The sequence below is a fragment of the Chelonia mydas genome, chromosome 7 (genome assembly GCF_015237465.2).
Source record: "Chelonia mydas isolate rCheMyd1 chromosome 7, rCheMyd1.pri.v2, whole genome shotgun sequence".
NCBI classification, from domain to species: Eukaryota; Metazoa; Chordata; order Testudines; family Cheloniidae; genus Chelonia; species Chelonia mydas.
This window is the reverse complement of record NC_057853.1, coordinates 76933566-76950661: the sequence shown is the minus strand read 5'-3', so window position 1 is coordinate 76950661 and position 17096 is coordinate 76933566. Positions and strand designations below refer to the sequence as shown.

Here is a 17096-nt window from a genome sequence, read left to right as displayed (position 1 = left end):
TTTACAATTTAAGTGACAAATTATGGCAGGCAATGTGGTTAGGGGAGAGGGAGGAAAAGGATTACAATAGTATCATGTAGCTACTGAAGCACACATCTTCCAAATATTTTGCTAATAAATGTCCTAATCTGAGATTTCTTTCAGAATTTAAGTAGAGAAAGTTTTATATTTTTCTCCTAAGAGTTTAAAAGGATCTTGTACAACTGCATTGCTTAACCAGCTAGAATTAGTGCTTCAGTTATTATGAATATTTATTTATAAACTCCCATGTGTCTATTGATAAATGCCCCCCTCTCCCCAAACCAAAAAAAAAAAAAAAACATCAAGGAGAGTCAGGGGGCATTGCTCCTCTTCGTAATGAATTACTGTAGGTGTCTTTGAACTCTAAAAGCATTTATTATGCTGATTCTTCTCACAGGCTCTTCTTAGCTGTCCAGGCCTCTGTGTATGTGCATATTGTCTGACTTGGCTTAGGCCTTTGCGAATTGTTAGAAACATCATGGAAGTTGGGTAAATCATATTAAAACAGTCTTTAAAGTACACATTTTAAACATCCAGGGAAAGTCTAGAAAAAGTCACAAAGTTTAAAAAGCAATATACAGAAGCAGGCTTCTTTTCAGTCTTGATAGCATTGGGAAATTTTTCTCTCTGGTTATCATATCGTCCTTCAATATATGCTAAAATAGAAGTATGCTGGCTTCTCTCTCTAGTTCAATTTCTGGTGATACATGGTGTGCTGGTTATGTATTGTACCTGTGCTCTGGCACCATCAAGAACTTTCAGCAACACATGTTTTTGTCCAAATGATACCACTTCATATTACATTATTTTTCCTGGAACCACTGCTTGTTTTTACAGTTGCTGAATGTAATGGAGAACGTATGTTGGTTTTGGGCAGCCTTGCCACAAATGTCAGAGATTTAAATGTTCTATTTAAGTCAGTGGGTTTTTTTCCATTTCACTGCACAGACAAAAGTCCATCCCATCGCCATTTCTTAGGTCTTTCCTGGCACCATCAAGCATAGTTGCCAAGTATTATGACATTGCATGAAAAATATTTAATTAGCTCAGTTGCATTTTTGCAAATGACTTGCATTTAACCAGTTGGCTGGACAGCCCTAGTGAGAAATCCTGTTTTATCCACAGCACGACCCTGACAACATTCCTAAGTCTGGTTATGAAGGGGAGACTTCCTCTAAGAGAACTGGTAGTTCAGTTTCCATGGCCCATGCAGTTCTTGACCTCCCATTAATCAAAATACAAACACTAAAAATACAACAATAAATCAAATATTAACAGAACATCCAAATTCACTTCTAAGTACTGTACAATGTTTTGCTATAAAAATCATTTCAACGATTGCAATTATTCCACACTAATTTAAAAGGGGGCTCTGTCTGTGTGTGTATGTATGTGTATATACAGGGTTTGAACCCACAACAGTCAGTTCCGCAGCTCAGACCTCTTCTGATTTAGTTATAGGAGTAATTTGTGATTGAAACAGGCAGTTGTCTTTTATGTGGACAATCTTGTAAAGGGAGATATGACACACTGTTTGCCAGGGGATTATGCAACTATTTGGGAGATGATACTGGAATGTTAGGTATCCAGGTTCCTGGGTTGTATTCCTGGCTCTGGGAGCAAAGCATGGTCTACAGCCCGCATAACCAAACATAAATTTTATTTTTAGAATTGTCCAAAATGTGCTATGTCTGTCAGCATTTTATTTTTTGAGAACACTGTTTGAACATTTACTAGTTCTACAACTTATGAGTAATTGTTCTGTCGTACAATATCTATTAAATGTGTGCAAAATTAAAGACTATGAAAATACACAATTATGAAGCTGTCTTTACACATAGAGCTATATAAAATAAAAGAGATGATTTAGTTCTATTTTTAGGTTTGCTGTCAGGCACTTTAGGCATAATACTTGAGTATTGTACTATGACCAGGAATAACCTCCAGTTCTGTAATTAGCTCAGCACAGCCCCCTGGACCCATGGGATGCTCTGTTGACTTCACTGGGGTTCTGTGTACCTGTCCACCCACAGAGAGCTCATTGGGGGATTGGGGTGCAGGCTAGAACTGATATACAAATTTTGCTAGATATCACTAGGGGAAGGCTTTCCCTAATTCTAGTTTTTATGTATTCTTTGAAAGGTCAGTTATAAAATTTACATGTAATATGCTAATGATAAAATTTGAGTAAATGTTTTGGGTTATATGTTATATGATAGTCATATTTTGTTCTTGGTATATGATATCTACATGATTGTTTTAAAATTGTATACTTTAAAGTTGTCCTATAAAGTGACTTACAAAATTCTTTCACTTGTAAGGGTATATGCTTAATATTTTTAAGATCCAGGAAAAGAGAGGTATTTGGTGCATTATAAATTTTATAATGTAAGGAAAACATGCTTTAAATGTGCTGAACATGTCTCTTAGCCTGCCTATTTGGGGCATACAACATACATTGCTACAGCTGAGCAAAATTTAAAATAGATTTGAAGATTGCATCCATTAAAGATAGGTAGCATGGTACAGTAGATGGAATACCGGACTGGGTTCCATTCCCATCTCAGCCCAAGATAACACAGCAGATCAGTGTCAAGTCACTTCCCTGACTTGGCTTTTTTTTTCTTCTTTCACCCTTTGTCTTTGACTTAATATGTGTTTGTACAGTGCCTAGCTAAAAGGGGCCCCCATCAGTAGGGCCTCTATGTGCTACTGTAACAGCAGACATATTGACAATACAAGCTCTTCTCTACTCATCCCTCTAGACTACGTTAGAATTGTTCAGTGAGATAACTTTAACTGCCTAAATGGCAACTGTATGATGGATTTTTACTCAGGCAAAAATAACAGATCTAAATATAATAAAATGAATAAGCTTTGAAACTTGGACAAGGATCTGTGTTGTGGATGCTATTGTCTTTGCTTCTATTTTTATTAAAACTCCATTCTGATTGTCTTTTCTGTCAAACGGTTGCAAACAAAATGTTTGTCATACAAAATACCAGTATAGAACCGCAGAGGAGTGTGGATGTGGAGGCTTCTAAACAATGGATTGGGAATATCTGTGAATGATATGATTTAAGTAATAAAGCCACAAGTGAAATAAAATAACTGGGAAAGTTGTTGTTTTACAGATAAAGAATTATATGCTTGGATGAAATGTGTGAAAGGACAGCCTCATGATCACAAGCATTTGATGCCAACTCAGATTATTCCAGGCTCTGGTACGATCACATAAAAACAATTTATTCATAATTTCTTTCTGTGTGGAAAGTCTGCATTAATTTTAAATAGAAGTTCTAGTAATTTCTGAAATTACTTTTCAAAGCTACCTGTAGCACAATATATCCTCACCAAATAAATGGGGAGGACAGAGTAGGAGAGGTGCAGAGAAACATGGAGGACAGGGTGGAGGTGAGAGTTGGTGGATGTGTATGCGGGGAAATATAGGGGACAGGAGGTCGGGGATGGGGGGAAAGTAGGGTTTACACATTGCCTGCTTTACACTGCTCCAGAGTTGTCTAAAGCAGTCAGAATGTACTAGTAAATCTGACCATAAAAGTTAAAATTTAAAAAAAAATCATGTTGATATTATATGCTTTCCAATAATAGAAACATTACATGGTAACATTCTTTTTGGGATTCTTATTTGTTGTTCATGAGTGAAATTATTAATAAACTTTTTTAAAAGTAGAAAATTCTCAGATAGTGTAACTATTGTGGTGCAGTTTAGGTTGAAAGTATGAATGTATAATTTAGGGTTAAAAGAATGTTTCAATTATCCCCCAAACAAGCATTGTAAACCCCAAAAATTCAGACTTTCGATTAAAATAAATACCTAATGGAATACCTAATACAGTTGGGGCACCTGAAGAACCTTAACTCTGCCCTTTAGTGATACCATAAGGGGAAAAAATTAAAAATCAAATGTGTCTTTAAACAGTTCAAGTAAAATCATTCTAAATGGGACAACCAAACACATAATAAATATAATTTTATGGTTGTTGCTTGGTATTATTTCAGGGGGAAGTTAGGGCATCCAAGCATACTTCACAGATTTAGATATCTAACTCTCAAACACACACATGCCATACCAAAATTTGGTTAAAAATATTTAAGTTGCCAGGTGAAGCACTCATCTCAGAAAATGCCAACATTACGACTGCCTACATATTCTCAGTTCTGTCCCCTTATGCATATGCATTATAATGTAGTGTTTTAAATAGGGATGTAAAATATTAATGGTTATATAGTTAACTGATAAGTAGTCTTACCATTAACCCTCCCTTGTTCACCCACCTTCTTCTGGGTGACAATCAGCTGGTAGAAGACCTTGCTGGGGGCTGGGGCCTCCATGTGGGTCTCGAACAGGTTCTCCTGCAGCAGAGATGCCAGTTTGGGATGTTGGTAAGAGTTGACTATAGCAACCAGGAAGGGGTGAGCATCACGTTTCTTTGTGAAGACATGTCTCCACACAGAACCAAGTGGGAATCTTGCAGAAAAATAGTATGTGATTATATAATTAAAGATATATTTTAAAGCTTGTACAGGAAGCAGAGTTAAGACTAAGAGGACAATCTTCACTTTGTTGTTTCTTTGTTTGTGAGTGCTTAAGAATCTTTTGAGCTTTTAGTATGGAATATAAATAGTTTTATAATACCATCACACTTTTGTAAAGAGGATCACAAAATAAATTTACGTTGTTCATGAAAGAACTGTTAATGGTTTTCTTTATTCCTACTTTAACTTATAGTTCTGACAGATCTTCTAGATGCCATGCACAGTCTTAGAGAGAAATTTGAGATTAAATCCTATTGTCAGTGTACCAGCAAACAGAGCATGCAAACTGGGAAGTTCCCTGCAATGAATGGTGTCTCTCAGGTGAGTCTATAGTATTTTTAAGTTCGGAGTTTAGTGTTTAGACATGTTGATATTTGTTGATTTGTTTAAAAAAAATATTTGAATAATATCAATAAATCAACTTTTTCATGAATTTTATATAATTCTGTTCTATGTAATTAATATATTAGCAAATTACCATCGTTGCTACTGTTTTGCTCATATTAAAACAAAATACTATATTTAAAAATAAAATTGTTCTCCTCTATAGGTTTTACAGAATGTCCTTAATCACAGTAATAAAATTTCTCTGTGCATGCCTGAGTCTCAGCAGCCGAATACCCCTCAAAAGTCTGAGACAAATGGCAATACAAGTCCAGGGAGTGATGTAAGCGCAGACAGCAAGTTAACTCCACCAGAATCCCAGTCTCCACTGCATTGGTTAGCTGATCTAGCAGAGCAAAAAGCCAGAGAGGAAAAGAAAGGTAAATATTAGACATACTAATGTTAAGTGCGTGGTTTTGGGTGCTCCAGGAATTTGTGCTGAACTCACTATAAAAAAAATTCCACATTGGGTTTCATTTGTGTCATAAATAATTAAAATGTCGTAGTCCCTAATCTTATAAACTCAGTGCTGCCTTCTAGGGGCATCAAAACTAGTTACCAATTATTTGTTGAATATAACAGAGAAGCCACTAGTGGAATGCATATGTAATGTGTTAGTGTTTCCCAGCCTCTCTCAGCTACAGCATCTCTCATTTGTGACAGGTGCACACTCAGCTACATGTCTGAGATGTTGAGGAAGGCCTTTTCATGGTACACTGTTTGACTGCATTTTGAAGGATCTAATTCATCCTCTGGTGTGTTTTCAGGTGAATAAAGCACTAGTGCTACAGTATATTACCACCACTATAAAATGCAGGATGCCAGTGTTCGAATTTCTGCATCATGACACAATCATGTATCAAAAGTATTTTTTATTTTAGAAAATAAAGAATGTCTTCCTGGAAAACATACTAAAGAAGAGAGAGACCAAGAGAGTTCAGAGTCTCTAAATTGTAAAACATCTCCTCCTGTGTCCCAGAACAACGAACAGGGCTCAACCTTACGAGACCTACTGACTACAACAGCTGGCAAACTGCGTCTGGGCTCTACAGATGCTGGCATTGCTTTTGCTCCAGTTTACTCTACAGGAACAACAGTGAGTGTATTTCCAGAATGCATGGGGTTTTGAAAATTCACACAACTTGCTTTGGTACATTTTAATTAGAACAGCCTAATGACTCTAGCTTTGAATGTTAATTTGTAATTAAATATGTAAGTAAACATCACTAAAGCTTCCCTGAAAGAAAGGTGACTTGCATGTTTAGTGGTGATTGATACATATTGTAAATAATTTGGACATTGATTTAGATTAAACATTGACTTAGTAATTTAAAGAGAGTTGAATATATTCATTGTCATTTTAACTGCAGTTCCCTGATTCCAGATGATTATTTCAGTAAACTTTTCTGTGGGTGCAATATATTAGTATATAGTTTTTATTTATATTTAATATTTCTGACATTCTGTTGAAGAAGGTAAATCTAAAATTTCCTAGTAAACTATTTTTGTTTTTCTACAAGGGTGGCAAAGGTGGAAGGACTATGCCAAACATTCTTGATGACATAATTGCTTCAGTTGTAGAAAACAAGATTCCACCAAATAGACCACCAAAGATAAATGTAAAATCTGAACTGAAGGATGGGCCAAAAGATGGTCAAAAATCTATTCTGGATGATTGCAGTAAATTCTACAGCGGTATTCCACATTCATGGATCTGTGATAAGCATATTTTGTGGCTCAAAGATCATAAAAACAGCAGCAACTGGAAGCTCTTTAAAGAGTGCTGGAAACAAGGAAAGGTACATATCGAAGTGCAGTTCTATTATGAAAAGTGGCTCTAGGTATAGGTTCCATGTTTGTGTGTCTGAGACTTTCAGATCCATTCTGCTCAGTTTACAAGTAAAATGATTGTAATTCAAACTTTCAGCTGTATTAGGTTAGCAGGGCTAACAGGAGTAAAACCTAATTAGTCAGTAAAGTGAACAGGTATTTTCATCATATTATTATTTCACCATCAGCAGTAGTTTCTCCCTCCATCACCAACACAAACTCCCACTAATTCAATAGCATGACCTTTAGAATTTAACCTCAACTCCGCAGGTGCCACGCCAGGTAAATTGTTTTTTTTTTTGTAAAAGTAGGGAATTAGAAATAAATTTAACAGCTAAAGATATAAAGACAACTGGAAGAAGTCTGAATGCACATCTTTTGTTCACCCTTGGCAAATACAGAATATATGTGTACTGAAAGTAGAGTTTAAAATAAAAACATAGTTACTTGAGGTTTTTTCCACAAAGATTAGAAGGTATATTCATAGATTATTTGGATCCAGTGATGCAGACTGTTCAAATGATGTTAGGTAACTGGAGAAATTCTAGACTTCTTCTTCTTTACACCAGTGTAGAGAAATATGGGTTAAAAGTAGTCCAAAGTTACAGTTTTAATTTATTAAGTTTTTCCATTTATTATTCTCCCTAAAATTAGATAATAAGAAGAAAAATCAGATTTTACTTGGCAGGTGGTGCTGTGGGAGAGAAACAGCATATTAAACAAGCTACTCTTCATAATTATAATAATAATAGAAGATGGAATTAAATTAGCCACCCTAACTGAATATGTTACTAACAGGCATTTGCAGTTACAGAAGAAACTGGGATGGGGGAATGAAAATAATCTGGATTGATTGAGATTAGAAAGTGAGATGGTTTAAAGAAAAGAAAAACATAGTTACGACTTTGGACAGAACTACATGTGTTCATGTTTGAAATGGTTGTTCACAACAGTAAGGGTTGGAAATGCAATTTTTATTTAAATGGAAACTTAAATTTTGAAAACTGAAATATTGAAAACTCAAAATCTAGAAGAAATGAGTGATAACACTCCCCATGCACTGGGGAAAATTTCTTATCATTGGAGACCAGCCAAATTTATTTGATAGGTTATTTAACAAATTTAAGTATTGTGTTCCTTTTGTTGGTTTTGTTGCATCAATCAAAACTGAAGTTTGTCTCACTGGTCTGCCACATTTACTAGCTTCTGAGGTTGTATAAGCAGAAAATGTAAATACATATGCTAAGAAGCACTAAATGTGTAAGCAAAAAACTTTAGAATGACTTGAGCTCATCAGTATTGTGTGGTGTTCTTTGAGTGCTTGCTCATGTCAGTTCCATTTTAAGTGTGCACACGCCCACGTGCATAGTTGTTGGAGATTTCTGCCTTAGCAGTATCTGTCGGGCTGGCTGTAGCACCCTCTGGAGTGGCGCTCCCATGCGGCGTTATATCAGGCGCCGGCAGCCCTGCACCCTCTCAGTTCCTTCTTACCACCCGTGACAGTTGGTTGGAGTGCCTTGTCTTGCATCGCAAGAGCAGTAGCGGTTTTTCCTCATAGACTTCATTCTGTTCGTTGTTGTATATAGTTCATAGTGGTTAGTCATAATGTTAAGTTAGTAGAGTCCTGGTTGGGACTTTGCCCCAAGCAGAGCATGCCCCGCTCTCCCAGCTTCAAGTCATGTTCGGCCTGCAGCAGGCCGATGCCGATAAGTGATCCCCATAACAGTTGTCTCAAGTGTCTTGGAGAAAGCCACAGAAAGGACATGTTGTATTTGCAAGAACTTTCGCCCTCGCACCCAAAAGGAGCAGGATATCCGCTTGGGTCCCTCCTAATGGAGGCTGCTCTTCGCCCCGCGTTGGAGCCCTGCACCGGATCCCATGCCGAGTACATCAGCTTTGGTGCACAGTGCGCTGCCGGCACCAGACTTGGCCCAGCAGCACTCCCCCTCGCTGGTGCCAAGGAAGTGGCAGAAGAAGCAGACCTGTTTGTCAGGAAAGTTTATCGGATGGCCAGCTTACACTTTAGGGTCTCTAACCACCAGGCCCTGCTGGGAGGTTATAACTTTAATCTATGGGACTTTCTTAATAAGGTGACAGAGGCTCTCCCACAGGACCATGCCCAAGAGTTCGCTGAGTTGGTGAGTGAAGGCATGGCGATGGTCCGGGGAGTCCTCCAGATGGGATGTGAACGGACTCAGCTGCCAGGGTGGTCACATCGGCAGTGGCCATGAGACGCAACTCCTGATTGCGGGCTTCTGAGTTGTCCCAGGAGATGCAGACCACGATCCAGGACCTCACATTTGAAAGTTTGGGGCTCTTCTCTGAGCTGACTGACTGTAGGCTCCATGGACTCAAGGACTCCCAAGCCACCTTCCACTCCCTGGCCTTGCACGCCCCTCAGCCAGTCAGGAAGCCGTTCTGACCTCTGCCGCTGCCTCCTCAGTCGCAGTATAGGTCCTGTGGGGCTCTCAGGTTTGGCTCCTACATGAGGAAGGACAAGGATAAGGGGCGTAAGAGACACTACCCGTCCTCTTCCCGCCTGGCTGCCCAACCTGACCCTCCCAGAAGTCAGGGAGGCCAGAAGCAGTCATTTTGAGGATGCACTAAGGGACAGTACTGGATCCAATCCTCCCTTTCCTCAACTGCCTCTGTCCTTTCCGGTTGGCCTGGTCCCATGTCACTTCGGACCACTGGGTGCTCGATACAGTTTCGTCAGGCTGACTCCTGAGCAACTCCTCATTCAGGAGGCTGAAAATGTCCTGCGCCTTGGGCCAGTGGAAAAGGTTTCTTGGAACATGGAAGGCAGAGGATTTTACTCCCGTTACTTCCTAATTCCGAAGGCAAAGAGGGGCCATCCTAGACCTGCGTCGCCTCAACAAGTCCTTCAAGAAGTTGAAGTTTTGCATGGTCTCTCTAGCCTCCATCATTCCCTCCCTGGATCCAGGAGATTGGTACGTCACCCTCGATTTAAAGGATGCATACTTCCATATGTCCATCTTCCAGGAGCACTGACACTTCCTCCTCTTCACGTTGGGCCAGTGCCATTTCCAGTTCATGGCAATGCCCTTTGGTCTCTTGTTGACCCCAAGAGTGTTCACAAAGTGTATAGCGCCAGTGGCTGCTTACCTGAGATGTCGAGGAGTCCAAATATTACCCCTACCTCGATGACTGATAAGCGGCCGGTCCCCAGATCAGGTGGGGAGGCATCGCGATCTGGTATGTTCCACCTGTTGCAATCTGGTGTTGATAACGAATGAGAAAAAGTCAGCCTTAACCCTGGTACAATGCATAGAATTCATTGGAGCGGTCCTTGACTCCACTTGGGCCAGGACCTTCCTCCCTGAGACTCGGTTCCAGGCCATGGCAGACCTCATTGCGGGCCTGCGGACCCACCCGCTCACCACTGCTCACATGTGCCTGAGACTGTTGGGCCACATGGCAGCATGTACTTATGTGGTCCAGCTCACATCTTTGCCTCAGACCCCTTCAGGCAGGGCTGACGTCGGTCTACGTCCCCAGTGTCAGGGAACTCATGGCAGTTCGACTAGCCTGCCAAGCCTCTCTACCTCAGATTCAAGACAGGGTGGTGCAGGTCCTGACGGACAATACGGCTACGGTCTTGAATATCAACAGGTAGGCGAGCCAGGTCGTCTGCCCTCTGTCAGGAAGCCCTCTGGCTCTGGGACGTCTGTCTGCAGCACAACATTGATCTTGTGGCCGCTCACCTTCCAGGGACCAAGAACACTTTGGCAGATCACCTCAGCAGGACATTCTTGTCTCACCATAAGTGGTCCCTTCATCCGGAGTTGGTCAGTTCCAACTTCCGCAGGTGGGGAACTCCCGTGGGTGGACCTGTTCGCGTCTAGGCAGAACAGGAAATGCCATGTCTTCTGCTCGATTGGGGGTATGGACAGAGAATGCTTGTCGGACGCCTTTCTGCTTCTGTGGTCGGGGGCTTTGATGGACGCCTTCCCTCCAGTGCCATTGCTGGCCAGGGTCTTCACAAAGATCAAACAGGACAGGATGAGGGTCATCCTCATAGCACCGGCATGGCCGCGCCAACACTGGGTAAGCAGTCTGCTGGACCTTTCAGTGGCAACCCCGTTCCAGCTACCACTCAGGTTGGACCTGTTGTCCCAGAACCATGGCAGTCTTTTGCTCCCCAACCTGGCTGCGTTACATCTGATGGCCTGGCTGCTGCATGGGGTTCAGTGCATCCTGTTGGGAAGTAAGAAGCCCTCCACCAGAGCGACCTACCTGGTCAAGTAGAAACTGTTCACTTGCTGGATTGCAGACAAAGGTGTTCTTCCCGAGCAGGCTGCCTGCAACTTATTCTTGACTGCCTCCTGCACCTCAAGCTCCAAGGCTTGTCCCTCTCATCAGTCAAGGTCCACCTAGTGGCCATCTCCGCCTTCCACCTGCTGTTCAAGGGCAGATCAGTTTTTGCTCAGGATATCACAGCCAGATTCCTTAAGGGCCTAGAGTGCGTCCACCTGCAAGTCAGGGACCCTGTCCCACAGTGGGATTTGAATCTGGTGCTGTGGCAGCTCACGGGTCCTCCCTTCGAGCCTCTGGCTTCCTGCTCTCGCCTTCTCCTGTCTTGGAAGGTTGCATTCCTGGTCACAGTGACGTCGGCCCACCGAATATCCAAGATTCGGGCGCTCACCTCAGAGCCACCGTACACGGTCTTCTACAAGGACAAGGTCCAGCTAAGGCCACACTCGGCTTTTCTTCCCTAGGTAGTCTCTCAGTTTCATTCAAGCCAGGACATTTACTTACGCAGCTTCGGAAAGAAGACCAGTAAGTCAGAGGAGGAGCGTAGGCTACATGCCCTACACATCAGGAGGACTTTGTCCTTCTACATTGACAGGATGAAGCCATTCCGTAAGTCGACGCAGTTTTTTGTTGCTGTGGTCGACAGGATGAAAGGTTGCCCTATATCCACTCAAGGAATTTCCTCTTTGGATCACTGCCTGCATTCACTTCTGCTATGACAAAGCTAAGGTGCCACCCCCGGCAGTCGTCACCGCTCACTCTACCAGGGCGCAAGACTCTTCAGCAGCCTTTCTGGCCCATGTGCCTATTCAGGACATCTGTAGAGTGGTCCCTTGGTCGTCTGTCCATACCTTTATATCCCACTATGCACTGACCCACCAGGCCCAGGACGGTGCTGGCTTCAGTAGGGCAGTACTGCAAGCTACTAAGCTGTGAACTCCAAGCCCACCTCTGTGCATACTGCTTGTAAGTTACCTAAAATGGAATCAACATGAGCAAGCACTCGAAGAAGAAAAACGGTTTCCTACCTTTTCATAACTGTTGTTCTTCGACATGTGTTGCTTATGTCCATTCCATTTCCCACCCTCCTACCCCTGTCGGAGTTGTCGGCAAGAAGGAACAGAGAGGGCCAGGGCAGGCAGCGCCTGATGTACCGCCGCGTGGGAGCATGCCTCCAGAGGACGATACAGGCGGCCCTACACTAAAGCAGAAATCTCTGACAACTGTGCACGTGGGCACGCGCACTCCTAAAATGGAATGGACGTGAGCAACGCATCTTGAAGAACAACAGTTACGAAAAGGTAGGTAACTGTTTTTTTCTCAGTTCATTAGTACTTACAGTTTTTGAATCAAATATCTACACTGATACTAGAAAAAAATGTTCTCTAACAACGGTTACAACGCAGACACTTTGCAGAAGAAGAATTGTGATGTGCGCTGAGGATAACTGAAAGTGTGACACTGTACCCAACAAATTTTATATATTTTAAATAATTGAACCTTTTATTACAGAACATGAATTCTTAGTCTTGTGCTTGTTCTATTTCACTGTTTAATATCTGACTGCTCAGATATCTGAACTTTTGGAGAGTGAATTAGTAGGATGGGTATGTAGCATATATTGGCCCTTTCCCCATATTGAAAGGTATATTTTTAATAGATTTTATTACTGTGCTCAGAAGTTTGTAAGGCACATCGCAAATAGTTTTCTCAGTGTTAGTGTAGCTATTTGATTCAAATTCTGTAATTACTACTAATAAATAAGAAGGATTCTTCTAAATTGTGTTGAAGATTAGGCAACAGAAAAATTCTCAATGAAATCCTGATCATATTGAAGTCAATGGCAGTTTTGCCATTGACTTCAGGGGGCCAAGACTTCACCCCAAGACTAGAATGTATTTATTTGCTCTGGTTTAATTGAAAAAGCACCCTCTCGAAATGCAGTTTGTATTAGACTTTTACCATTTCCTTTATTTATTTTTAAGCCTGTATTGGTGTCTGGAGTGCACAAGAAGATGAACATCAACTTGTGGAAGGCAGAGTCAATTAGCCTAGATTTTGGAGACCACAAAGCTGATCTGCTAAACTGCAAAGACAGCATTATTTCAAACACCAATGTCAAGGAATTCTGGGATGGTTTTGAAGAAGTTGCAAGTATGTTATTTCAAGTATATTATTCCAATAATCATAAATACTGTAGCCACATATGCGGCAAACAAAGGATACTCTTTAACCATGGATTTTGAGGTTTTGAAGATGTTTAAATTCAAACAAAAATTTTAGCCAATCTGTTTAGAGAGTACAGAGGCTTTGCATTTTGTACGTTTGCAGGATGGCATAGATACAGTATATGCCATAATATTTTCTGTATCACTCTATGAATTTTAAAGTAAATTAAATGTCCAATTTTGAGCTCAGCTATTTAAATGTGTCTTATCTTGGAGCGTCTAAAATTAGTTGCTTAGCGCATGCATTAATTTTCAGAGATATGGTACAATATACAGTGTATATCTGAGATCAGAATGAAGCAGTGAAAGTTCAGTTGTATCATCCTGTTCAGTCTAAAGAAAAAACCTACAATGTGTGTAGTTTTGAGTAATTTGTATATTGTTTACAGAACGGCAAAAAATAAAAGGTGGGGAAACAGTTGTATTAAAAATGAAAGACTGGCCCTCAGGTGAAGACTTCAAGGCTATGATGCCTGCAAGGTATTTCTTTATTTAAAATTCATAAATTCATTATGATGATTTTATTTGTGTGTCAGAAATAATATGCATCCAATTACATTCTTCGTTCTTTTGTTCTCTAGGTATGAAGACTTATTAAAAAGTTTACCATTGCCAGAATATTGTAACCCAGAAGGAAAATTGAACTTGGCTTCCCATTTACCAGGGTTTTTTGTACGTCCAGATTTGGGACCCAGATTATGCAGTGCGTATGGTAAGTGACTATTAATATCATAGGAATACAGGAATTTCCATACTCTTCCATGCCTGTGTTCCCTTTAATCCAGTATCCTGTCTCTGACCATGGCTAGCATGTGATGGTTTAGAGCAAGGTGCAGTTGTCATTTGGTGAGCAATTATGGATAGACCATAAAGGAAATCACTTCTAATCTCGCTGTTAATGATTGGTTTATGCCCTGAAGCATGAGGGTATTCCTTATACATTGTATTTTTTTATCCTCTCTAATACAGTTGTGGGTATTCTCTACAGAGTAATATTGCTTCTATCAGTTTCACTTATTAATAAATTCCCAAGTCATTTAATATTTCTGCCTCTATATTTATTTTATGTTGAAGACTCAAAAAACCTGTTTCGAATAGACTTTGCTTCCCTCAGTCTTTCTGCACTCCGGTGTCTCCCACGGTTCTAGGTATCTGGGCTGCTCCTCTCTACTCTGCACCTCAGGGAGGCAAATCAATGTTTTGGCGCTCTGGCCATGCTCCCTCTGCCAGATTCTGTCTCCGAAGCAGCAGGCAATTGACAGGTCAATTGTTCCCACCCTCATTTGTCTAGTTCTTCAATTTTTTACCCAGTTTTTCCGGAAGTGGTGAGCAGATTTCTCTTTTTCAGATATCTCCTCCTCCCTGGGTTAGTTAACACTACAGTGGTTTAAATCACCCTGAGCTCCACTGCAGCATCTCCCTGCCGGCTCCTCTGCCCCTATACAGGCATGGCAGAGCAGCCAAGAAAGCACTGGATCAAATCTAAACTGCGCTGTATCTATGAGGCAGCCTTCCTAGGCTCAGTAGATCGTGAGTTGTGCCTAGACAGCTGACACTCACTCCATTACATCCCGGAGCTATGAGTTGGACAGGCATCTAGGGACTCCTTCCCACCAAAGCAGCTGTGACTCTGTCATGGGAAAAATGGACCAGGAACTCCAGTGCAGAACAGGGAGAGGCTCCAAAGGTAAAGAGGACCCCAGCCAGTTAACTTACGGGGTAAGACCCAGGGGACCCTGGAGAACAAAGCATGAAGGCTTTCAGGTCAACAAGTTCCCTCCCCCAAGACCCCTACAAGTCTTAAAGTGGGTCCTGAGTGCCCTGGGGAAAGAAGCAGGGCTCCTAATCAGTCTCCCTCTCTCCCAGTTTGACTGAGGACTCTGAAAATGTGTCCCCCCACCCCAGAATGGAACCCAGCAGGGGAGAATTCAGAGAGAGAGATCCTCGAGACGGCTTTAGGCACAAAAGGCTTCACCAAAGCCACAGCAGAGCTTCTACACTCCCAACGTGCCCCAAAAGAGCTGAAAAAACAGAAAATCCAGAAAGTACAAATCTTCTGACTCTTGCCCCTCCTCCTCTTCCGAAGGCGAGCTGTCGAGGGCTGAAACCAAACAGGTCTGGAAAAAAAGAGAGAAATTCCAGACTGTGCAGTAAGGTTGTCTCCATGATTCAAATTTAACCTGATACAGCTGTAGCATTCCTAACAAGGGCAGAGCAGGGTGGTTATTTCTTCAGAAGGGGAAATATGCCTGAAGAAGCCCCCGGGTAGAAAGATGAAGGCCACTCTCTAAAAGGCTGCCTCTGTCACCCTCAGGGCATCCCTAATAGCTACCTGCCTTGCAAGAGCATCTCTCTCCTGGATGGAAGATCTCAGAGCCCTTAATAACAGAGATCACCCTAACATTGGTTCCATTTTAAAGAAGGGCTTCCTAGCAGCAGCATTTGTAGCTGATGCTTCAATGAATGTAATGAAGTCCTCAGTCCAAGCCAGGATTTTCAGGTCTGTAGCCAGATGCTACTTATGGCTCCAACCCTGGAAAGTGACTACCCACTCTAAGCAGGTCCTGTGCTCGGCCAAGTTCACAGGCTCTCTCTTTTTTGGAAAAAAGCTGGATAAGATGGTGATTAACAGTGCTGCAAAATCCAAACATTAACTTTCTTTCATTGGTAAGTGCCCTCAGAAAAGGATATAGACTGGCCTTCAGACAGAGGTGCTCCTTTCAGTGTTTGTCATCATAGTTACCAACAAATGGACAACAGATTCCCCAAAGGAAAACAGTAGAACCGAGTTTGAGGGGAAATCCAGAGTGATCTCAGCCTCCTTGCAAACCCACTTTGACAAAGATTGCATGTAGACTCTGCCCAGAACTGAGACTAGGGACTAGGGGACAAAATTTCCCATTTCCTGGAGGAATGGTTTACATTGGCCACAGACAAGTGAGTCGGTGTATAGTAAGAGAGGGCTATTTCCTCAAGCTACAGGCTCCACCCCATCCATTCTTCGTCCAGTTTCCCATTTCCAGCAATCCCTTAAAGCACAATTTGATTCAGAACGAAGTATCTCATCTTTCAGATATGGGAATGCTAGAGTGTGTACCCTCTCGGGGTTCTACGCAATCTGTTTCATTTTGCAGAAACGCACAGGGGGTATCCAAGCCGTTTTGGACCTCAAAAGGCTCAGCAAGTGAATGAAGAGAACAAGATTTTGGATGGAGACTCTGGCCTCTATTGTGTCATCCCTGGTGCGGGGAGACTTCCTGACTTCAGTGGATCTAGGACAGGGGAGGGCAAACTACAGCCCGTGGGCCGGATCCCACCTGTCAGGGCTTTCAGTCCGGCTTGCAGGATTGCCAGCCCCATGGCGCAGCTTGGCTAAGGCAGGCTCCCTGCCCTGGCCCCACGCCGCTCCCGGAAGTGGCCGGCACCATGTCCCTGCTGCCTCTGTGGGGGGTAGAGGGCTCTGTGCATTGCCTGCAGGCACCGCCCCCTGCAGCTCCCATTGGCCGGGAACGGGGAACCACAGCCAATGGGAGCTTTGGGGGTGGTACCCACAGGCGAGGGCAGTGCATGGCAGAACCCCACCCACAGGAGCCATTGCCGGACATGCTGGACACTTCCGGGAACAGTGCGAGGCCAGGGCAGTCAGGGAGCCTGCCTCAGCCCCGCTGCACGCCGCTGCCACTCCAGAGCCACTCAAAGTAAGCGGCGCCAGGCCAGAGCCCACACCCCAAACCCTTCCTGCACCCCGCACCCCAACCCCCTGCCCTGAGCCCCCTCCTGCACCCCAAACCCCTGCCC

The 17096-nt window shown here is 42.5% G+C and overlaps 1 protein-coding gene across 7 annotated transcripts in view; it reads left to right on the top strand.

Moving 5' to 3' along the window:
* The window catches only part of JMJD1C (jumonji domain containing 1C), a 314652-nt gene that overhangs the window by 271210 nt on the left and 26346 nt on the right, over window positions 1-17096 (top strand). For 6 of the 7 annotated variants that reach the window (XM_027835065.3, XM_027835066.3, XM_037905088.2 and 3 more), the window contains 8 exons: window positions 3156-3245; window positions 4775-4902; window positions 5132-5345; window positions 5847-6061; window positions 6486-6764; window positions 13056-13224; window positions 13688-13778; window positions 13880-14010. In XM_027835065.3, coding sequence (XP_027690866.2) covers window positions 3156-3245; window positions 4775-4902; window positions 5132-5345; window positions 5847-6061; window positions 6486-6764; window positions 13056-13224; window positions 13688-13778; window positions 13880-14010 — 1317 coding nt within the window. Of the gene's footprint in view, window positions 1-3155; window positions 3246-4774; window positions 4903-5131; window positions 5346-5628; window positions 5733-5846; window positions 6062-6485; window positions 6765-13055; window positions 13225-13687; window positions 13779-13879; window positions 14011-17096 lie in introns of those variants that run through there. The other variant, XM_037905090.2, reaches the window with a different exon arrangement.